The sequence below is a fragment of the Nelumbo lutea genome, chromosome 2, assembly GCF_056320005.1.
Source record: "Nelumbo lutea isolate HS-2025 chromosome 2, American lotus-T2T, whole genome shotgun sequence".
NCBI classification, from domain to species: domain Eukaryota; kingdom Viridiplantae; phylum Streptophyta; class Magnoliopsida; order Proteales; family Nelumbonaceae; genus Nelumbo; species Nelumbo lutea.
This window is the reverse complement of record NC_142685.1, coordinates 52,197,077-52,220,396: the sequence shown is the minus strand read 5'-3', so window position 1 is coordinate 52,220,396 and position 23,320 is coordinate 52,197,077. Positions and strand designations below refer to the sequence as shown.

Genomic DNA, 23,320 nt, shown 5'->3' with positions numbered 1-23,320 from the left:
GTCTTTTGGGAGACTAGCATTAGGCTTCTTTGAGATTAGAGCAAAACAAGTAATATTAACTCAATGACTTGCTATGTGCTTTTCTACAAATTCTTTAAATACATCACACAAATCATCTTTTGTCATTTTCCAACAATTTTGATAGAAATCCACTATGAAGCCATATGGGCTTAAAGCATTAGCTATATCAATTAAAAACATGACTTATTTAATCTCTTATTCCTCAAAATTCCTTTTTAATCACATAGCTTTCCACTACTAATCTCTCATCCAAAGTTCTTATAAGAATGAGTTTGAAGTGGTCAATAAACTTCCTAATTATTTCATCATGATTTGTAATCACATCATCTCCTAATTCTAGTTTGATTACAAAATTCTTTCTTCTCATTCCATTTGCTTAATCATGAAAAGACATAGTATTCTCATCACTTTCCTTAATCCACTTGTTCCTTGATTTCTGTTCCAATTTATTTTCTCTTTCAAAAACATTTTTTGCATGTTGTTCTTCAATTGATTTCTCAATTTTTCGTCACCCTCGTTTAGATTATTTTGAGATTCCTTTGTATCTAACTTTTTAATCTGAGATATTAATCTCATTTTTTATTCATCAATTCTTTAAAAGTGGCACTTATTCTATTCTTTTATTTTACATCTTAGTCACTACAATTTCTTATGGAATTTTATGCCCTTTCATTTTACCCTACTTAATTCCTCACTTTGCAATAATGGGATTTCTTTTAACTCACAATATTCAATAAATCCATTGGATTTCTTCATATTAGTTGTTATTGTCTACTTGGAACTACTAGTTTCTTCAGTGAATCATATAACATTAAAATCCCTTCATAAACACTAGGGGTCATCTCATAAGCCCTGAATTGCATACAAGTTCTCCCATATTGTGTTCATTTCTTTGTAGTTATTAGGGCTATAAACATTGTTTGAAACCCAAACAAAACAATCCGCTGCATTTTTGAACTCTATAGAAATTGAGAATCTACCTATCAATTCCTCCACTGCTTTCACTACATTATCCCTCCAAAATGTGATGATTCTCTTAATGCTCTCCATGGAGTCAATATCCAACCTACATCCTTATATCTCCAAAAACTTCTAATCTACCTTCCGCTTGATTCTGAAAATTTTGTTTCTTGTAATAGCGTAATTTCAGGCTTTCCTTTTTTAGTAAATCCTTGATCATCCTCATCTTTCTTGCACACTCCCTAAGCCTTTCACATTATAGCTAATGATTTTCATAGAGACAACTTAGAAAATTCCCCAATACACTTGCCTTGATCCCTTACTTGAGACACTTCCTCCTGTCCCCCTTACCACTAAATTCTAGATCTCCCTCAGTATCAAAGATTAACCTTTCCACCTCCATTCTTTTTTTTTCTTTTCCCTTTTCCCCATTTGTCATAACATCATTTTTCACCTCTTACTTCCCTCCCAACTTATTTGCCTTTTCTCCATTCCCTCAATTTTCGAAATTATTCTCGTTTCTTCACTTTCTTCCTTATTAGCATTAGTGGCTTCCTTGCAAAAAACTCTTAATAACCACTCATTTCCAATATGCCTTCTCTTTGTTTCAATTCTCAAGTTCTATACAAATAAGATTCTAGATTTCATTCACTTTAAACAACCCCTTACTAACATCTTTAACTTCATCTATACATTTCCTAACCAACTAACCTGTACAATTGAACTACTAAGCCACAACCCACTTATCTCTTTTTAATGTGATGAACTTATAATATTAAATACATGCCTGAATATTTTACATATTATTTTTAAATTTTCTTATATTTTTATATTTTTATTTATGAAACCAATTAATAATTTTTATGTATTATTTATTTTGCTTATGATATCACCAATTAACCATTTTAACCCACACAATTGAACTACTAACCTATAATATATTACATGCATTCCTAATTTTTCTGCACATTATTTATGATATTATATATTATTTTGTTTTTAACATCATGGCTTAATCAAGTTGATCTAATTTGTTAAATCACTAACCCACAACCCATTTGTTTCTTCTTTAAATAATGATGATTATATGATATTGGGGATGTGTTAAAATTATTGTACATATTTTCTGGTTTTTTTTTATTGTTTTATACATTGAAGCAGATTTGGAAGGTTGTTCCATGTCCTTTTTGTGTCACATCAACATTCTATGCAACTACAACTACATTTGCTACCATTTGAAAGAATATAACTTACCAACAAAATTACTTGCCACCAGTAGCAATGTGATAATGAATGACACATACGTCTTTGAATATACTTGGGCGGCCTTGTCCTTATTTAACTCATTTGTTTACAAAGAACTCCAAAAAATTTAAGTTGACGCTAACTTTCTTATTCTTAATGTTTAGAGAATCGGACTGGGCATAGAACTAGAGAAGGGAGAGGTTCACGGGTCAGAGGTTTGACCTGGGTCGAATCGTGATACATATATACTACGAGTCACATAAATACCATATATAATATAGTTTACAACTTTTAATGTGCTTAAATATTGTGGATGAATGGTAAGTTTCCTAATTTTTAAAACAAATGACTAGGGTTGAAGCCCTTTAACTTGCATTTTTTTTAAATACGTGCATGATAATGAAATCTGTACAATAAATAGTCATTAAGTAGCATAAGTAAAAGAGGTGGGTTAGTGGTAATTAAGTAATTTGTCAAAATAAGAGGTTTTTAATTCAAGTATTGTTAACAATATTTTAAAATTTCACTTATGTATGGACCCTAGGCAGTTTCATGAAATCGCGACTGGTTAACTAGTTTTCAGTGGGTTTTGAACAAGTCTGGTTATTGGGGTGTCACCGAATCGGTTTTGACTGGTAAGGTCTCCTATGCGGAGACTTGGGATTGAATCATGCTTGCACTTGGGGCGATGGGCTACCCTCCTTTGTGTAGTGCTTCAAAATATATAAAATAAACAAAAATTCTATTCATGAGACAAGAATAGAGAGATCTCTTGAAAGCAAAAATTGTGTATAGTATGAAATTCAGCTGTTCAAAAAGAATATTTCCCCATAAATATAACATATAAATACAGGACATTTTTTCGATCAGATGTGCTTTTTTCGTGAGTGTACATGATTTCTACTGTCATGGGATCCATATTTTCATTTTATCAACTGTATGTATTCTCATCCAGTCTGGGTGGTGTAGTTGGTTATCACGCTAGTCTCACACACTAGAGGTCCCCGGTTCGAACCCGGCTCAGACAAGAAACTTCTGCATCGAATATTTGACATGAGCTTGAACAGGAGTATTACTTATAAAGTCGGCCATAGATCATTCAAGTCTGGGTGGTGTAGTTGGTTGTCACGCTAGTCTCACACATTAGAGGTCCCCGGTTCGAACCCGGGCTCAGACAAGAGGTCTTTGTATAAAATATTTCACATGGGCTCGGTCAATAGAATTTATTATTACGAATGGCCGACAGATCATTCAAGTCTGGGTGGTGTAGTTGGTTATCACGCTAGTTTCACACACTAGAGGTCCCCGGTTCGAACCCGGGCTCAGACAAGAGATCTTTGTATAAAATATTTCACATGGGCTCGGTCAATAGAATTTATTATTACGAATGGCCGACAGATCATTCAAGTCTGGGTGGTGTAGTTGGTTATCACGCTAGTCTCACACACTAGAGGTCCCCGGTTCGAACCCGGGCTCAGACAAGAGATCTTTGTATAAAATATTTCACATGGGCTCGGTCAATAGAATTTATTATTACGAATGGCCGACAGATCATTCAAGTCTGGGTGGTGTAGTTGGTTATCACGCTAGTCTCACACACTAGAGGTCCCCGGTTCGAGCCCGGGCTCAGACACTCTACTGTGGAATCACCACCATTCCGCTGTCTGTTCCTCGATTTATTTTTGTCCAGGCAACATCTAATTATCTATTACGATAGGGGTACTTTCGTAATTCAAACCGTCAAAAAAGGTGTCGATTATCATGCAACAACAAACTTCATTCCTTTGTCTATGTCCATGATCTTTCAGTCTCTGGAATTGAAGGGTCTTTTGCCTCTGCGAATTAAGAAAAAAATTAAATCGAAAATCGAGTCTGCAAATCTTCTTATAATTTCATTGAATTTCTTAACTCGGACGAACCATTTTTAGGGTTTTACACCGAGTGTAACGGGAAGAGATGGATTGGGGAAACGTAACAACGGAAGATCTGATCGATGCGCTTCGTGAAGTGGACTGGTCGTCACCTCCTCGTCCCCTTGCTGAGTTCTTCTCCAAATTCACCTTCCCTAGATCACACGCCAAATGGAACAGTCGTCTCAAGTGCAATCTCTACTAGTACTACCTCTTTTCCTCCTCTGTTTTCCGGTTCTGTAACTCGATCAGAAACCCCAGTTCATTTGTTGGATTCTTTTTGATCCATGTGCTCTGGTTTTATTTCCGTGAATTACGCAGTTTATAAAACCGTGAATTACGCAGTTCTGTTGCGCATATGATTTGGGTTATTTATCAGTATTATCATTTGACTTTTCATGTTCCTCAAATTTTGGTTTCTCTTCTTCTTTTTCTAATATGCAGTTGTTTTTTAATGTGTATTTACAGTTATCGGACCAACTACTTCATCATGATAATTTTCATACTTGGTAAGAATAGGAAGGTTATCCAATAGCTAGCATGTATTACTGGTGTGTTGGATGCCATTTTAATTTGATTATATCTTCAACAGGGATGGGATTTCTAAGGAGGCCTCTTGCCATTGTTGCTTCTCTTGTTACAGCCCTAAGCATTGCTTTCCTGAACGATAGGTATGTGATTTTACTCTTTCTGTAGGTGTGTTTTTCCAATAAAGTAATAACTAAGAGTAATACCAGAATAGCTCTTCTTGCAATAGCAAATGGATATGGTTTTTCGGTTTGCACCATGCCTCTTTGATTTTAAGTTTCATATAAAACAGAGTAAAGTGGATGCTTGCATGAAAATTGCGGTGTTTTTGATCAAAATCCCAAATGACTTCATGACACGCTCAAATTCTCGATAAACATTCTAATATCTTCAACGATTCTTAAGCATTTCCAGTAAGCTCACTAAAAAGATATTAACTTTGCATTTTGACTAGCAAGGTGCCAACCAGCTGGTTGGTAAGGTCTCCTGCTGGTCGTGGCGGAGACTTGGGATTGAATCCCCCCTGCACCTGGGTTGGGGGATGGGCTACCCCCCATTGTGTAACCCTTCAAAAGATATATAAAAAAAAAACTTTGCATTTTGACTAACAATTGCAACTGACAAAGTAATGTATGATAAACTTGGCATATTTAGAAGGTATTCTGTTTTAGTATTAACAATTGATATATTGGAAGCAAATGCAGGTCATGCATGGCATAACAAGATGCATTAAACATTTCATTCTATTTGATATATTTAAGTAACTATTGGTGGTGGGTGGAGCGTTTACATAATGGTTGGCTTATTACATTTTTTATTAGATTTTCCAGGTCGGTTCTAAGAATAACAATTATCCTAATGGGTTGCTCCCAATCTCTAATCCTTGTTTATATGTTCTAGCATGCCTTTTTTCACCCAAGTTATTGATGTAAATTTGCTTTTGATAGATACTCTTCTAATTTGATCTTACTATAATGGGGTCCATGGAAGCCATCATCAAATGAGAGAAATTTAATTTGGGTGGTGGAGGGTCTTGTGCGAATAAGAGGGGAGAAAAAGCTAGAATTATAGTATTTGTATAGTTGCAGATAGTACTTGATGATCTGAGCAATGAAGAGAAGGGTTTGATAAATGTAACAACATTGCCGATTGTAATGATACTATTTTAGGTATTAAGAACCTTCTTTTGGTAAGTAATAGAAATATTTTATTAATAGTTCAGCAGAAGCAATTTGTACAAAGAACATCCCATAAGGTGGCATGAGATGCAGCCTCCCAATACCAAATATTACCATATTACAATTGAGCCTAGAAAAGATGATCCCTATGCACCCCTTACTTAGCTAAACAGTCAGCTATCCCATTAGCCAACTCTTACTGTCATATTGGAGGTCAACCATTTGACTCTTTTCATAGCTTCCCTGTGGGCCCAAACAACAGTGTCTGGAATCTGGATTCCTTAGCCACCCAATTATCAGCTTCAAGTCCCCCTTAACTCCCTAGCAAGTTGTGCCCCCTGCAGAACAACTTGAAGAGAGTCCCCCACACCAACAGGACCTGGACATAAAGCAACTATACTGTCATATGCATTTCTTAACACACCCCCAATTCCTGTGGGTCCTGGATTCCCCAAGCTGCTAGCATCAAAGTTAAGATTAATGAAACCTTCTTCAGGAGGTACCCAAGCTATAGCCAGCTTTAACCTTTATTCCTGAGCTCCTTGCTACAACTCCTCAATTCCTACAAATATCATCATAGGAAAATAGGGAAAATATCCAGAGTTTTAGCCCAATGGATATTTAAAATGCAGCCCCAAATAGACTCCTCACTCCTCTCCTCTCCTTATTGTTGAAAATTCTAGCATTTCTCTCCTCCCACATTGTCCACACCAGCAGGGCAACCCTAGAACATCTCCACTAGATCTTGCCCCTTCTCTTAGGCCATCTGAAGGTTGTAGGGTTGAACTAACACTAGGTGAGGGGAAAAAGAATCAAAGCACTGTATTAAGAACCTATTTTACATAGACACTGCAAAATGGGTGGGTTCTTTTTGTGATAGTAAAGAAAAAAGGTTTATTAGACAAAATAGAATAACATACATACTGACCACCCAAGCCAATTAAAAACCATCACCAATTCTCAGACCCAAAACAAATCAGTCCTTGTCATCTCAAATACCCAAAACTTTTCTTCACATAATCAAAACCTCATTCTGCAGACCCTACAAGGTCGGTAGAAAAACCACACTGTTATATCTTTGAACATTCCTTTTATATCTCAATATCAACTGCATTCTCACATTTCCAATACGTCTGATCTTGCTGCTAAAAGTGTACTGAAGATGCTGATTTAGGATGATTGAGCCTCTCCTTCTCTTCTAATGCCAAATACCTTTTTAGTCTGTTTCCCACCTCCTAAAAGGATATCCCTAAACTTTTGTTAAGATCCACACGATTGTCTACCTTAAACTTTTGTTTAATTAATACATCAACATCTTCATTATTCCTCTCCCATCCTTATCATATTTTTACCAACATTTAAACAATCTCTGCTTGATCTGTCGAAATTGTCAAAAGCAGGTTCAGTTCTAAGCTTTTAGTTTCTGAACACCATCTTCTACTGATTCAGCTTGATGCACCTGCCATCTTTGTGATTAACGGCAATGGATGTGTGGCAACAACTTGCCCCTGATTACAGCCAATTCCAACCTCAGATATATTTTCCAAAGTCAAAGACCATTGTTGTTTGGAAGAAACACTAATAATGAATCAAAATGTTCTCTGTTCTTATTCTTGGTAGATTTTTTTTTATGAAATGAGAACTCCTTCAAAATCTTCATGTTTAAACTTTCCTAAACATCTTACGAAGTCCAGCCCCATAAAGATCACTTCTAAGACAAGAGAAAGCTCCTGTATATGCACCAACCTTCGAGGCTTTGACATTTATGACCTTAATTCTTCACTCAATGTTAATACTCTTATCTTACTAGGACAGTCCAGCATGATTGATCATCAATGTACTTCCTTAAGCAGCTGTCCTTTTACGGACCAAGTCCATCACCACATTACAGATTGAGACATCATAAAAAACCTTTATATTTGATGCTCTACCTTCATCACTGACTCTCAAAGCACTGTCCAAGATTCCATTCACATTTTACTTGCTGGTCTTACATGACACAAAGATTGAGACTAACCTTCATGGCATTGAGCACCCATTGTCTAGTCTAGTTCCTTTGTCCTCTATCAATATCTTTCCAGGCAAGCACATCACGACCATCTGCCTCTTTTTTCTCGTTGTGACCTTTGCCTTGGTACACTTTACCTGAGTTCATGGCTTTGTTGTAACAATCATTTACCAATCCCTCCTGCCCTTACCTTTTATCCACATCATCCACCAACTAAACCACGAAGCTCTTACTATTGGACAGAACTTGCTCCTGGTGCAAGTCTTCACCACTTACCACCGTTTCACAATCATGAGGAGATATATCATCTTCCCTATGCACCTGCTCAATGGAGTCTTGAAGATCCTTTTTGTTTGTGCTCTCCCCTTCTGCAAGCCTATATTTTTATCAAAATCCTCAAAATGTCTCAAAGGAGACGATGAAGAATGGGTTTGGGGGTACCACGTTATTACCCACTCCCACTTGTCCCATTGATTAAAATTACTCATATGCCTCTTTAAAACATATCCTTGCCCATTTGGACCTCCAAGGTGGTTTTTTTTTTTTGATCAATAACATCAATTTCATTAAATTAAGAGAATAGAGGGAAAGGAATACAGAGGGAGATAAAATAACTTAGCTCCCCAAAAAACAGAAAACTCAGGGAAAGCAAAGAAAATTAAAAACTAGCCCAGAAAACAGCCTCCCTAGTCACTCCTTGCTTGGTCAACCCATCCGCAAATGAGTTGGCACTCCTCTTCACCCAGCTGTACTGAATCTCTATGTCCCTACCCAACCATAAGAACTGTTTTTTCTCATTGTTAAAGTTCCACAGACCACTGTCCTCTGTCTTCAACCAATTAACCACCACCTTCGAGTCACCTTCCAGAATCAAACGACTAATATTTAGATTTTTTGCTCTTCGAATTCCTTCAAGCGCTGCAAGGATCTCATCCCTAAGAGAGTCACCTTCTCCAATAGGGCTAGAGAATAAAGCAGTAACAATCCCTTCCTCATTCCTGAAGACTCCTCCAATCCCAGAGGGCCCTGGATTCCTTACACTGCTGCCATCAAAATTCAGCTTTATAAAGCCCGAGGGGGGAAGGGACCAGAATGGACAAAGAGTCCTCTTGCATCTTGCAGTGGAAGCAATCTCTTTCCAGTTTCTTAGCAAGTCATCCATAGGACAATCTGAAAACGACTTCAAAGATTTTAGCCAGTGGACCGCTCTTATAAGGATTCGGTCTAACAAGTCTTCCAAAGTTTTTTCCTTGTCAGAAAATATGCGTGAGTTTCTTTCTTCCCACAAAGACCAGCAAACCGCTGCCCTAATACACCTCCACATAGTCTTCCCTCGCTTCTTAGGCCAACTGAAAAGAGATGGGGAAAAACAAACCTTGGACAGTCTCTGGAGGATACCAAGAACACCCAAAACGGGAGAAAACCCACTCCCAAACAGATTTAGCAACCTTACAAGAGACCATGAGGTGGTAGCCAGATTCCCCATCAGCTTTACAAAGAGCACATCTATTAGGAAGTAAACAATAGTTGGGTCTCTTTCTTTGGAGTAAGTCTAAAGTGTTGATTCTTTCCAGGAAAATTTCCCAACAAAAAAACCCCACCCGAGGAGGAATAGGTCTGCTCCAAATTTCCTTAACTGGAAAGGACAACCCCAGGGGGGTAGGAGACTGAGTTAAAGTTTCAAAGAAAGAAGCACAAGAAAAGGTACCAGAGCTAGAAAGGGTCCAAAATCTGGTGTCTTCCTTAGCAGGGTTTAGGAAGACACCCTCAAGGGGGGCTAGCAGAGCTACCAGGCTATCCAAGTCCGTATCCCTAATTTCCCTACGCAGGCCAAGGTTCCAACCAAAGCCCGAAGTGGAAGCTGAAGGGACTAAGAAAGAAGAAATGGGTTCATTTTTCAAGTCTGAAAGAGCATACAAGGAAGGAAACTTGTCTTTCAGAGGAGAATCCCCGACCCAAAGATGTTCCCAGAAATTTATTCGGTTACCAGAGTTTAGACCATACCTGATCCAAGGGGAGAAAACTGGAAGCAGATTGTGGATGGATTTCCAAGGAGAAGCTGCTGAAGCCCTTGCCAAGATTCCAGGATCCCAACCATTGTCTTCCAACCCATGAATGCTAGCCACAATCTTAGTCCACAATTTATCCCTTTCCAAAGAGAACCTCCACAACCACTTCCCCAGAAGAGCCATGTTCCTTTTCTTGAAATTACCAATCCCTAGACCTCCTAATGTTTTACACCTAGAGACCACCTCCCAACTCACCCTATGATCTCTCTTCTCCTCTCCAGGCTCCCAGAGAAAGTTCCTTATTAATTTTTCCAAAAGGTTTGAAACCTTTGAGGGGATCTTAAACACTGACAGAAAGTAAACAGGAAGGTTAGCTAGGGTAGATTTAATGAGAGAGACTCTTCAAACAGAATTTGTGGTCCCATCTCTACCTTTGAGGGGATCTGTAATAGTCCATGCCATCTAGCGCCATGTCTCACCCTCAAATTGGATTGACCCGGCCAATCATGTAGTGACTTAATTCTGTGGTCCCATCTCTACCACCTCTCCAAACAGAATTTTCCGATTTTTAGTTTAATGCCATCTCATTTTAACTGTTGAAAATACTTTTTTTTTTTTTTAATTTCCCTGCCATCCAAAGCCTTAGCTAAAGTTTCTTTTCAAATTCATTCTTTGTATAGCATTAAACCTTTTTGCTTACCATTTTATCATCTTCATAGGCAACCAAGTTATCTGTCTGTGTTGGATGCTTTAATTCGCAGTGTAATTTTGTGGTTGAAACCTTTTCCATGGCATGCCCTAACTTCACATCCATATCCATGGTTGGAAACCAGGGCTCAAATGGTTAAGGTCATATATGGAAAATGCAACAGTTACCATTTTTGGTTATTTTATGCTTTTATCTATTTGGACAAAAACTTAAATAGCTTTGATAAGAAAACTTAATCTGCTTTCCAGGAAAGTTTTATTTGATCAGTCCGTTTTTGGGATAAGTCAGCAACAAAATGAAAAAACCTTGAGAATGCTTTGCAGGAAGTAATAAAAAAGCAAAAAGAATACCATTAAGGAATTAATAAAAAAAAATATTGTTAATGAATACTAATAAAGAAAAGAAAGTACAAAACTATCAAAGAAATCTTAAAACACTGGAAATTATAAAGTATAGCTAGAAAACACTTGAATAGAGAAGGATGTAAGACAAATTAAAGTTTTTTTATCAATAACAGAAAGTTTTCTTGCTTAAAAACAGGATTCACGTGGTCATGTACAAGCAGTACTGCCAGTGCATAATATGCTTTTATATACAGTTCAAAGTGGCACGCCTCAACCCTTGAAGTTAAGACCCCAAACTACCTTGCCCATTATGCTTTTATATACAATAATTCCTCCATAAGGACTATACCCCTAAACAGCTGGCTTCTGTGGACTCACTTGCCTAGCAAGAACATCAGCTAGGCTGTTGGTGAACCTCTTTACTGAGTTGAAGCTAACTGTATATACAATAACTTCCTTTTTGATTCAGAAAGGGGAAGCACAAGTTTAGTGATAAGAAATTATCGGGTATCAGTGTTGTCAAAGTTTTGACCAATCAATGTCCAGTGATTTGAGAGCTGTACCTTATTGACTGGTTGGGTTGACCATGAAGTTATTGTAAAGTTCATTTGTTTGCATTTGTATCTAATATATACAATAACACTGCATATGTAAATCAATTGCTTTAAGTAACCATGATTACATGTGGTTGGGGTTAATAAGGTATATAAATAGAATGAAGGCATAACAAAGCTAGGAAAAGGAACATTTTTAATCCATTTGTTTCTCGTCGTATCTTGCTTATGTTTACCTAATTTCAGTGGCTGTGATGATTCATCATCCTTATAGAAGTCAAATTTTAATTGTTTTGTTCATATATGGTATTATTATTGTTGTTGATAACTGGTTTTACAGCTTTGCAGTTACTTTTAATGAGAAGGTAACAAGAACTGTGAGACAGTTCTCCCCACATTTAGCTGCAAAGATGAGACCACCTATGGTGTAAGTGAGGTTGTGTTCTTATTTGTGTCCTCAGGGTAGTTGAATTGTTGCTTATCTCAAAGTCTATTTATCCCCAGGCCTGTTATTCGGGGGCGCCCATCACCTAGAAAAGCAATTCATATATGTGGAAAGCCTCGCTGGATGTTTGTCTTGATATTTTCAGCAGGTATTTGGACTTTAAGTCAGTTCATATGTATAAAATTAGCCATGAAATAATATTGTTGATATCGCTTAATCGACTATTTTTCCTTTTCTAGTTAGTTGCATTCTGTGGATCACGTCTTGTGGTCTCCTTACAGTTCTATGGGCATTTGCCATTGGCCTTCTTGGTATATGATCATCAACATATTTTATACTTTTTTTTTAAGTTTTTTTCTTTGGCAAATGTATTTTTACTGGCTAATCGTGCCTCTTTTGCAGCAACCATCCTTCATGCAAGCTTTAGAACACCTAATCTAAAAGCACGCCTGAACACATTCCGTGAAGAATTTCGTGCAGTGTGGCGCAATTATAGTGAACTGTAATTGGGTGCATTATGTGGAGTTCATAAAAGTGAGTAAACTTCACTCTGTATCTTTATGTTTGGGGGTCTTACACTAGTGGTTGTACTATATATCTATAGATGTGAGAATATTTCTGATTATAATCTAATGATTGGTTTGATGATTGTACATGGCATTTTCTCCTTCCATTTTTCTCTGGAACACTTATCTCATTAACTGGAAGCAAAATATACATACACACATGCACACACTTGATTTTCTGGTATCCAATTGTTAATGTACCATGTTTTTTTTTCTATATTTTCTGATAAATTTTCTATTAAAGATCTTTGAGAATTGGACTATAGTCCTGCTTAAATTCTAAATTGATAGCTAAATAGTTTTTTAATAAGTTAAAAATTTGGAATTTGATCAAAATGAAATTAGAAGATACAATGATTTCTTGATGCTGTTGAGATGTGTGGTAAAGTTCATAAATGCATACTGAACAAAACCCTAATTTTGTTATAAGATTGAAACTTGGAAGCTCACAAGGTTTTGGTCACTGGGTGTTAATTTTCTTGATTGTTAACTGACCTTCGAAATTTTGTTGATCAGTGAAATAGGTGAGATAGTACAATACGTTACTTCTAGTGGAGTACTCCATCGCTGAAGCCCGAGTTCCCCCATTCCCAACATGTGTGCTACGACCATGTCTTTATCTGCATCTATTGGTCTCATTTTGGATGTGCTGTTTTTCTCTCCATGGAATAAAGTTCCCTCAATGTTTTTGATGAAAAAGGGTGCAGTGACCTGTCTGACATTTTAGTTTTTAGAGGAAATTCCCTATGTGGCACCTTGCTGATGTCATGCAACATAGGGAACAAGATAAATGCTTGAATTTTATTATCATGTTTTTCTTTTCTATAAGCTTCTAAATAAGAAAAAAGACGACAAAAGTAAAAACTCTTTCTTGCCTTCATTATCCTTCTACAAAAGGAGAGTCGGTAAGGTATTTACTGTTTTTTTTATTGGAAACGGTAACTTTCATTAAGGATATCAAAAACATTTTACACTGTCAACCACTCAAACAAAGAGTGTTGACCCCAAAATAACATTAAGAATTACAATACAGCCCAAAAGAAGTTTTTCCTGAAAGTCCCCTATTTTGCCAAGCCATCTGCCACAGAGTTTGCTGATCTCCTTACCCATTTGAATGTTACTTCAACTTCCCTTGCCAAGCAGATTATTTCCCTTATTTGCTGTCTAAACTTCCATACACCCAACTTCTTTGTTTGCAGCCACCCTATTAACAATTTAAAGCCCCCTTCCACCTCCAAGTTCTGAAATTCCCATTGCTTGGCATATCTCAGGCCTTGTAGGAGAGCCAAAATTTCAGCTCTCCTAGAGTCTCCCACTCCTATGGGACCTGAGTATAGTGCCACCATTCTGCCCTCCCCATCCTTAAAGACTCCCCTAACTCCCGAGGGTTCTGGATTACCCATGGAGCTTCCATCAAAATTTAATTTTACCCTTTGTTGTGCTGCTGGTGTCCAAGAAGGCTGAAGGACATGAAACCCCTTTGTATATCATTCACTGAAAAGTCTTTAAATAAGTCACTTACTTTCAGCCAGTGTATGACTTTAATGGCTATGCAGTCAATGATTTGTTCTGTTGATCTTTGTGCCCCTTGGAATATTCTGTTATTCCTTTCCTCCTATAAGGCCCAAAGGATGGCTGCTCTTGTTGCCCTCCACATCACTCTTCCCCTTTTTTTTGATAGTAGGAAAAAACTTGGGTTGAATAGACTTGTCACATCTGAGGGAGGAGTCCATCTGCAACCAAATAAGGCAGAAAACCAATTCCACACACAAGAAGCAAAGGGACAAGAAAGTAAAAGATGTGTAACTATCTCACCATTTCCCAAACATAGGCAACATACATGAGGGGAGAGGCAATGATTCATCCTTCTTTTTTGTAAATTATCTAGAGTATTAATTTTTTGGAGCACCACCTCCCAACAAAAGTCTTATTTTTTGGGGTATAGGACTGCACCAAACTTCCTTTATAGGAAAGGAGCCTCCTGGGTGCGAGGAATGAAGGAGGGTGGAGAAAAAAGAGGCACAGGTATAGGAGCCAGAGGGGACTCTGACCAGATCCTTCTGTCCTGGCAAGAGAGGTCTAGGAATGCAGTATTAAGAATGGAGATTAGTTCATCTACTAAGCCCATTTCATGTTCCCTTAACCCTCTCCTTAATCCTAGATCCCAAGAGTTTTCATTAACAAGCACTGAAGAAATCACTCTCCCTTTGTTGAGGGACGATGAAAAAATAGGTGGAAATCTGTCTTTGAGAGGAATGTTCCCAAGCCAGATATCCTCCCAGAAACGAACTTTGTTACCCATACAAGCATCATACCTGATCAGCTGAAGGAAAAACGGTAGCAAATTGTGAATTTCTTTCCAAGGAGAAGCCCTTGTTGCCCTAGGATCAAGACCAGCGTCCCATCCGTTATTTACCATGCCATGAATACTTACAATTACCCTATGCCATAAGTTCTCTTGTTCCAAAGGAAACCTCCATAGCCATTTACTCAGAAGTGCCAAGTTCCTAAGTTTGATGTTTTCTATCCCTACTCCTTGATACCACCTCCCACTTTACCAAATGATCATTTTTTGTATCCCCTGGCTCTCAAAAGAAGTCTCTCATCAGTTTCTCCAGTTTATTGGCCACTTTTAAGGGGATCCTAAAGGTTGAGAGGTAATAGACTGGCAAACTAGTCAATGTTGACTTTATTGGGGTTATTCTACCTCTTAGAGATATGTAGTTTCTCTTCCAGCCAGCAAGCCTTTTTGTGAATCTTTCTACTACCGGATCCCAGAAGTTAACAAAAGTCAGGTTCCCCCCTAAGGGTAGACCAAGGTACTATAGAGGCCACTCACCTACCCCACATTGCAACAAACTAGCTAGGCTTTCAACCTCTCCTCTCTCCTTACTTAACCCTGCTATACAACTTTTGCTCCAGTTTACTTTGAGGTTAGAGATCTTTTCAAAAAGGGATACCATCCTTTGTAAATTTGTCATTTCCTCCCTTTCTCCTTCGCAAAAGATTAGAATATCATCTGCAAATTGTAAATGGGTAGCCACCACATTATTCCCCCCAATTCTCCAACCTCGTATAAAATTGTTGGCATCAGCCCTTGAAATCAAATCACTAAACACATCTGCTATTAGAGTGAAGAGGAAGGGGGAAAGGGGGTCACCTTGTTGAAGGCCCCTTTTAGTTGGAAAGAAATCTCTGGCAACTCTGTTAACCAAAATGGAATAATGACAGGAGGAAATACAACCCTTTATCCATTTGCACCATCTCGCTCCAAAACCTCTCAACCTTAACACTTCTAGAAGGAAATCCGAATCCACCAAGTCATAGGCTTTCTCCAGGTCCAATTTGCAAACTGGCCCTTTTTCCTTTCTCCATTTTTTAAACTCCACACACTCATTTGCAATAAGGATTTGATCTATTGTTTGCCTTCCAAACACAAAAGCCCCTTGATTCGGAGAGATTAAAGATGGAAGAACTTTTTTAATCCTCTCAGCTAACACCTTGGAGACAATTTTATACATGCTACCCACAAGGCTTATAGGTCTAAAATCTTTTGGGTGGGAGGCATCTAAGGTCTTAGGGATCAAAGTGATAAAAGTGGCATTTTCCCCTGAGTTGAATTTACCCCTCTCGAAGAATTCATCAAAAACTTCCTCTCTTATTTACTGTTTTACTGACCAAATAGAGTGAGATGTTCAAATTGTTGGAAGGAAATTTTACTTCTTTGATACAGTCTGAATTCCAAAGGTGCTCTTCAACCTTATCTCCACCTGAAAGTCTTCTGCTACTTCTAGTCAAGTAGGATGCAAGGTAGAGACTTGATGCAGCCATATTATGCTGGTAGAACTATTAGCATGTAAAAGTATGGCTTTAATTTATGCTAGTGGAAGTGCAGCACGTGTATAGACAACCATGTAGTGGGGAATGGGGATACCGACTCTTCCAGAAGCTTGTGAGTTAAACTTGAATATCTTTCCTTGAGCTTAGGTTCTTAATAACGCACCTTGTGGAGGTGTGTATGTGCCTTTTGCTACCTTTAACCACTCATTATATCATTTATCTTTGAATAAACTTTCTACCACCACTGCTGTCTTTCATCACTGGCATTTTTATATGTCAATTTCTGCCAATGTTGCATGGGCTTTCCTAAATTAATGAAGTGTCCTTGTTGGACACACATTGGACTCCAACACTCCCTGGATTCTTGTTGGACTTTTCACCAAAACATTTTGCTATACTTGTCTGATATAAAGGAATAATTAATACACACGATGGATGCCTTTTTTTTTCTAGAAACCATTATTAAATAACAAAGCTAAAGTTTGACCTTTCTTGATAGTATGGACTATGTAAATAGTTTGAATTTGAAAAATATGGACTATGTTATGTGTCTGGGTGCTATGACATGTTTTCATTTCTGATTCTTGTGTCAGTGTCCGTGCAACAATGTACAGAATTTTATTAACAGAGATTATCTTTCTCTAGGTTCAAATTGCCTTTCAAAAAGCAAAAAAAAAAAAAAAAACTTTTTCTATAGGTTTATAATGTTAAACATTGAGTATAAATAGTTTATACTTATTTATTAAGGTGAAACAACCAATGTTAGAACACCTATGGGAGAGATCAAACTTTACAGTTGTGGTGGGTCTTCACCAAGGCTAGGCACTTAACCCTTGTTTATTTGCACTTATCATAGATGAATTGACCAAACACATTCAGGAGGAGGTCCCTTGGTGCATGTTGTTTGCTGATGATATTGTTTTAATTGATGAAACTAATGAAGGATTAAATGCAAAATGAAGCTTATGGACAAATGCCTTGTAAATAAGAGGTTTTGAAAGACTAAAACAGAAGGTCTATCAAAAAGAAGACTAAAACGGAATATATGGTATGCAAATTTAATAATAAAAATAGGAGTGAAAATCAGGGTACACTTAGGATTGGAGAACAAGAGATAACTCAATGCGACCTTTTCTGGTACCTTGGTTCGATAATTCATAACCAGGGAGAGATTGGGGATAATGTTGCCCATAGAATTAGAGCAGGATGGACAAGTGGTGCATCTAGAGTTTTATGTGTTAGATGAATACTTAGATCAAAGGGAAAATTCTATAAAAAATTTGTAAGGCCATCTATGCTATATGGAGTAGAGTGTTGGGCAGTCAAGTGGCAACATGTCCAACTAATGAGTGTGGTAGAAACGTGCATACTGAGATAGATGAGTGAAAAAAACTATAAAGGATAGGATTAGAAATGAAGTTATTCATAGGAATATAGGAGTAAGCCCCAATTTAACTTAGATGGTTTGGTTATGTGCATAGCCAGTGATTTGTTGCAAGTTGAAGGGGTTATAAGGGCTAGGGGTAGACCAAAATGAACTTGGGTAGTAGTAAAAAATGATTTAAGTACCAATAACTTAACAATGGATATGGCTTTAAACAGAACGGAATGATGAAACAGGATTCATGTAGCCAACCCCATGTAGTTGGGATAAGATTTGGACGACGAATATATTTTATTTATAGATGTGTCTGTGAGTCTTTGCTTATCATCTTGCAGAGTTCCAGACACGTATGCTTCTGATTTTCATGTTCACGTCCATGCAACATTAGTTTCTACATGTTGACTGTTTTTTCCCCTGTGATCAGAATGGGCAGTGTCTGTTGGAATTGCCCCTTATCAGTTGCTATATGTTGCTCTTTAAATGTAACAACTCCACTTATGTAGTTATATTTCATTTCGGTGTCACGAATGCTTAGATTTGAATGAAATATGACACCTGACTATAGTTAATGTAAGTTGTAGTCTAATTAATTGTCTACTCCTGCATAGGAATCCTACAATTGGTTGTAAGCTGGCTGACGAGTTTGTGTTCTGAAGTTGAGCTAAGGGCTTTACCGGTTATTGCTGCTGCGGCCGCACTGTTCTTATAAAATGCTGTTATTGGCAGCCCCCCCTCCCTAAGTAGCTGCATATCCGTATAGATCGCTGGATGTAAATCTTTTGCAGATCTAATTTGTGTAATACTTAATATCTCCCATTTATGGAGAAACAATTGAGAATTTATGAGCTGAAATTCTTCAGGAATTCTTGAGCCTTCTAGGAATGCTTTTCAATTTAGGAAAGCAATCACCCATTCTTGGATGATTTTATCTGGTTGTAGCACCATTATTTATGAATGAGACTTGAATTTAGATAGCGTGGGCTTGTGATTTATTTTCTATATTCAATTCCCCCTTGTGATGGTTTAGACTTTCTCCAGGGTGCAACACTAATTAAATCACGCCGTTTTACTTTTTTTTTTTTTTTTGTTTCCGATAATCTATTCCCCTCGTGTGTGTGTAAATCTTTTGCAGATCTAATTTAACACTTAATATCTCCCGTTTTATGAAAACAATTGAGAAGTGTGTGGTTTTGTCAACAGGTCGGGTCTATCCAACATGCTGAACCAATTAGGTCGGTTTTGCTTTTGTGGTTTTGTCCTGAATCCTGATTAATAATTGGGTGGAGACCAGTTCTTACTGTTAAATTGATTAAAACCCGAACTTATTATAGTTAATAATATATAAAGTTCTAGTTTTTTTTTTTGTTATATTTCATGTATAAAAGGGTAAATTTTATACAGTATACAAACGGAGTAACCCGTGCTGAGCACGGGAGAGCGATACGAATACTATGGGAGAATAAATTCCTATCCAGGAAGAATTCCTGGATGCTAAAAAAATTTCCAATTGATCGTGGAATAGAACCCGTAAGCCGGTTGTTTGAAAGATTTATCTGTTCAAATTCTCAGCAATTGATTCAGTCTACGGGAAGAAATCCGAACAAATTGTAATAAATGACCAACGACGCTTCACCATAAAACTGTTCCTACCTAATTCAGCCGGAATACTACGGGAGAAGAAATTCCCATCCAGGAGGAGCTTCTAGATGCCAGAAAACTTTCCAATTGGCCATGGAAGAGAACCCGGAGCGGAAGGTAGTTGTTTGAAATTTATCTGTTCAAATTCTCAGCGATTGATTTATCAGTCTACGAGAAGCCTCAGAATAAATTGTAATAAATGACCAACGACGCTTCACAGAACCTTAATGGCGAGATTTGCTCCAACGATAACAGAAATTGTTCTGGAACAGTGGCGCCAAACTCAAATAATGAACAAATGAAGAAGAAAACGACCATCAAATTGGACCAAAATCAAAATTGGGACTGAAAATGCATTAATGGCATCAGATTCAAGAATCCGTTTTAACGATTTACAGTTCAATTACATCAAATAACTTCTTCGGTTCCTGGTTCGGCGGTTCCTATTCCTGGGTAGGTATTTTAGTTCTGTTTTGTTTCTTTGTTTCTTTTTCTTTATCTTGCCTTTTTCAATTCTCACAAAGCTGATGAACCGCCAATGAAGTCGGGATCTTCCAACCCATTAATGGACTCCTCGATCAAGCATGCTGCAACGACAATTCCATCGTGCCTCAGCAAATCAGCCCTCTCGGCCGTCACTACACGAGTCCCGACGCAGTTGCCAAAGTACGTGGCCGGAACCGGAGGCTTCTGTCGAGCCCCACAGTCCACGTTGAACGAAAAGGGAAACCTCATGGTTTTTAAAACCGACCCGGTGATCGACCGGTCAGGGGTCCAGTTACTGGTTCGAACGGCCCGACCGTTCGATCCGAATGGTCGGCGTGTTCTAACAAAAAAAATAAAAAATTGAAAAACAGTCAAAACCGTTCGAACGGTTTTAACCGGTCGGTTCAGCGGTTTGCTGATCAAAATCAACGGTTTTGGAAAAAAATAGAATTAATCAGGTGACCGATTCCCGGTTTTTTCGATCCGACCATCCGGTCTGATCCGGTTTTTAAAACTATGGGAAACCCTTTGATCCCCGGACTTAACCAAGGATACCCAGATATAAGCGCACAGCAATGTGAAGGACGACAGGCAAGCTGGTGGTAGCTGTTTGTCCTTGTACAAAGTTGTCGTCTGACTCGGCGATGGCTAATGAAAACAAGCCGCCTTGGGCGTAATGGATCATGGGCTTGGGACATTCCGGTGGCCATGACAGATGTCCGGCAAAAAGATAGAAGTGGAGGAGGGTGAGGGAGAGTGAGTGTTTGATGCAGGGAAGGAGACTCTATCTGAAGTGAGTAGATGAATGAGAGAAGCGGTAGGAGTAAAGTAGTTGCTTGGGTGGCAACGGCAACCAGAACAAGTCAAAGAAAAAGAGTGGGGGTGATACTTCGATGACTGAATAACCCAGCTGCAGGAGCGACTTTGCATAGCTCCACCACCTTCACTGACTTGGGTGGTGCCATGAGCGCCGGAGTCCGCAAGCAGGGAAGCTTGTGGGAGACTTAAGATGATCAAGAGAAACAAAATGGCAAATAAATTCTGCAGGGAAGCTCGGGAGTTGGAGACTTGCAGTGAAAGAGGAAGAACGACGTAATATTTACACGTGATTGAGATGGTTAACTAAAAAGACAAGAATAAATGTGTGAATACATCAACCCAGACCTCATTCGTCATCCCTTCATACGTTACTACAAAATTTACGTGCGGATACCCTATTCTGTGGGAAGAGAAGGCCACGTCGTCTTGACCATGGTCCTTCCCGCCTTAGTATATATAATTGATAAGACCATTTTGGGTTCTTTTGAGATAATTTTGGTTTAACACTTGTTCTTTTTAAGGTCAACCATTAGCAGCTAAAAGGTTAGGTCGGTGTCCAGTTCACCCCTCCCAAAACATCATTCATGTAGGACCAGCATTGGGTAAATTAGTTGTCAGAGCCTTTTTAAGCATAGCATCAGATTGGAGTTTTCTGGGTAAAAAACCAACGCAAGGTTCAAAGTGTTAATATGATATGTCTTGTATCAGATGTATTGTATTATATTTTTTGGAAGCCAGTTCGTCGTGTAGTAATTCTTCATGCCGTCTTATATTTTTCATAGAAGTACAGACAGGTTCAATATAGATTTTTGATTTCCATTGCAGAGTTATAAACATTCAAAATAACAATCCAGTTCTATGCATTAATACCCGCCTATGAATTAACATAGACTCCCACCTATTAACAGTACCCTGTACCAATAAATTCTGACCTTGGGCTGAATCGTCTTTCTCCCTATATTTTTTGAAAGCCCGTTTGTGGTCGGTTATTCGGTTACACTCTTATAATGTACTAAGAATAAAATTCATAGAAAGTGAAAACAACCTGCAGAAAAAATAAATAGAACGGAGGTCTCATCATCTCCAAGCAATGCCGTGTGTGTTAGTTGTTGGGTTTACCTCTTATGTGGAGGATGGCCCAAGAAGCCTATGTGGTATTTTTTAGCCCATGGATGAGGGTATTTTTGCCCAAATGAAAATAATCAAAGAAAATAAACTTCTAGTGGTGTTGGCTGCTGGAAGATTAGAGAGAAAGGAAGAGAATCCCGTGTAAAAACAGAGAGAGAAAATGAGCAGACTTTTCAAATTCCAGCCTGCACAGTTTTCATCTTGTGCTTCGATCGAAGGTTGTTTGTGGTCCGATTGAGTTGAAATTTTGCAGGCATGTTCGCGACTTAAGGTTCTTTAATATGAACGGTGGAGATCTGGTTTGGCTCACTAGTTTGTGAGATATGAGTCCGTGAACAATACCTCTGTTTTGGGTGAGATTTCTCCATTATCTTGAGATATTTGTTAGTTTCCAAGGAATATATTTTCTTGATGATTTGCTGATTGTATGCCTCTAGTTTTATCTAGAGAGAACACTTGTACAATCACTTTCTTGATAGTGGAAGTTTTTGGTGACCGTGGTTTTTTTATCTTCCCACACCGGGAAGGTTTTTCCACATAAATTTGATTGTGTTCTTGTGTGCTTGTTTTTAGTTTTAAGCTCTACTAAATTGTTTCCTAATAGATTCAAACAAAGAGGGAGAAAAATATTATTTCCGCTGTTTTAGAACTTGGTTAGAGTTTGCTTGATTTTGTGATTCTCCCAACAAAGTGGTATTAGAGTGATTATTGTTACTGAATATCTTGTGTTGAATAAGGAAGTTAATTTGACTAGTGATTACTTTGAATGGTGCAAATTACCATACTTGAAAAGGAAAAATGAAAGATCTCCTTTATGTTAAACAATTTCATTTATCGGTGTTTGCCACTGGGAAGCCAAATAATATGTATGAGGAACAATGAACCTTGTTACATCGACAGGTCTGTGGGTATATAAGGCAATGGGTAGATGATAATGTTTTGAATCATATTAGTGGAGAAACACATGCACGTACATTATAGAATAAACTTGAAGAGTTGTATGCTCGGAAAACGGGAAATAATAAAATGATTCTCACCAAGCAGTTGATGGCTTTGAGGTATCGAGATGGAACTCCGTTGACAAATCACTTGAATACGTTCCAAGGTATAATTAATCAGCTAGCTGGAATGGGCATCAAGTTTGATGATGAGATTCAGGGGTTGTGTCTACTGGGTACATTGCCAGACTCTTGGGAAACATTCAGAATGTCATTGTGTAACTCAACTCCGAATGGTATAATCAATATGGATTTGACTACGAGCAGTATTTTAAATGAAGAAACGAGAAGAAAGTCACATGGGTCGTCTTAGTAGTCAGAGATTTTGGTTACAGAAAGAAGAGGGCGGAGTAAGAGCAAAGACTCCAGGAACAAAGATAAAGGAAGAAGTAAGTCCAATAGGTTTGCTAATGTTGAGTGTCATCACTGCGGCATGAAAGGACACATTAAGAAATATTGTAGATAGTTGAAACGGGAGAACAAGAAGAAAGGCAAAGAACAAGAGGGTGGTGATAACAAGGAAAATGATAGAGTTGCTACCATTTCTACT

General features: G+C 38.0%; 1 protein-coding gene and 5 non-coding genes across 7 annotated transcripts; all 6 read left to right on the top strand.

Moving 5' to 3' along the window:
* The first annotated feature begins 3,180 nt into the window (after window positions 1-3,180).
* On the top strand, window positions 3,181-3,253 carry TRNAV-CAC (transfer RNA valine (anticodon CAC)). The gene has a single exon. It is a non-coding gene; the product is annotated as a tRNA-Val (tRNA).
* A 76-nt stretch (window positions 3,254-3,329) lies between these two features.
* Window positions 3,330-3,403, top strand: TRNAV-CAC (transfer RNA valine (anticodon CAC)). The gene has a single exon. It is a non-coding gene; the product is annotated as a tRNA-Val (tRNA).
* Window positions 3,404-3,481: 78 nt separating this feature from the next.
* Window positions 3,482-3,555, top strand: TRNAV-CAC (transfer RNA valine (anticodon CAC)). The gene has a single exon. It is a non-coding gene; the product is annotated as a tRNA-Val (tRNA).
* A 78-nt stretch (window positions 3,556-3,633) lies between these two features.
* On the top strand, window positions 3,634-3,707 carry TRNAV-CAC (transfer RNA valine (anticodon CAC)). The gene has a single exon. It is a non-coding gene; the product is annotated as a tRNA-Val (tRNA).
* Window positions 3,708-3,785: 78 nt separating this feature from the next.
* On the top strand, window positions 3,786-3,859 carry TRNAV-CAC (transfer RNA valine (anticodon CAC)). Its single transcript has one exon. It is a non-coding gene; the product is annotated as a tRNA-Val (tRNA).
* Window positions 3,860-3,892: 33 nt separating this feature from the next.
* Window positions 3,893-18,675, top strand: LOC148870664 (PRA1 family protein A1-like). Of its 2 annotated transcripts, XM_088970362.1 has the most exons (8): window positions 3,893-4,340; window positions 4,605-4,645; window positions 4,729-4,807; window positions 11,807-11,893; window positions 11,971-12,059; window positions 12,151-12,222; window positions 12,314-12,445; window positions 18,310-18,675. In XM_088970362.1, exons 1-7 carry the CDS (start codon window positions 4,183-4,185, stop codon window positions 12,415-12,417), a joined length of 630 nt encoding a protein of 209 aa, XP_088826488.1. In that variant the 5' UTR covers window positions 3,893-4,182; the 3' UTR covers window positions 12,418-12,445; window positions 18,310-18,675. The 2 variants fall into 2 exon arrangements, with proteins under 2 accessions (XP_088826488.1, XP_088826489.1); XM_088970363.1 differs by lacking the exon at window positions 12,151-12,222 and having other exon boundaries at window positions 3,995-4,340.
* Window positions 18,676-23,320: the final 4,645 nt, after the last annotated feature.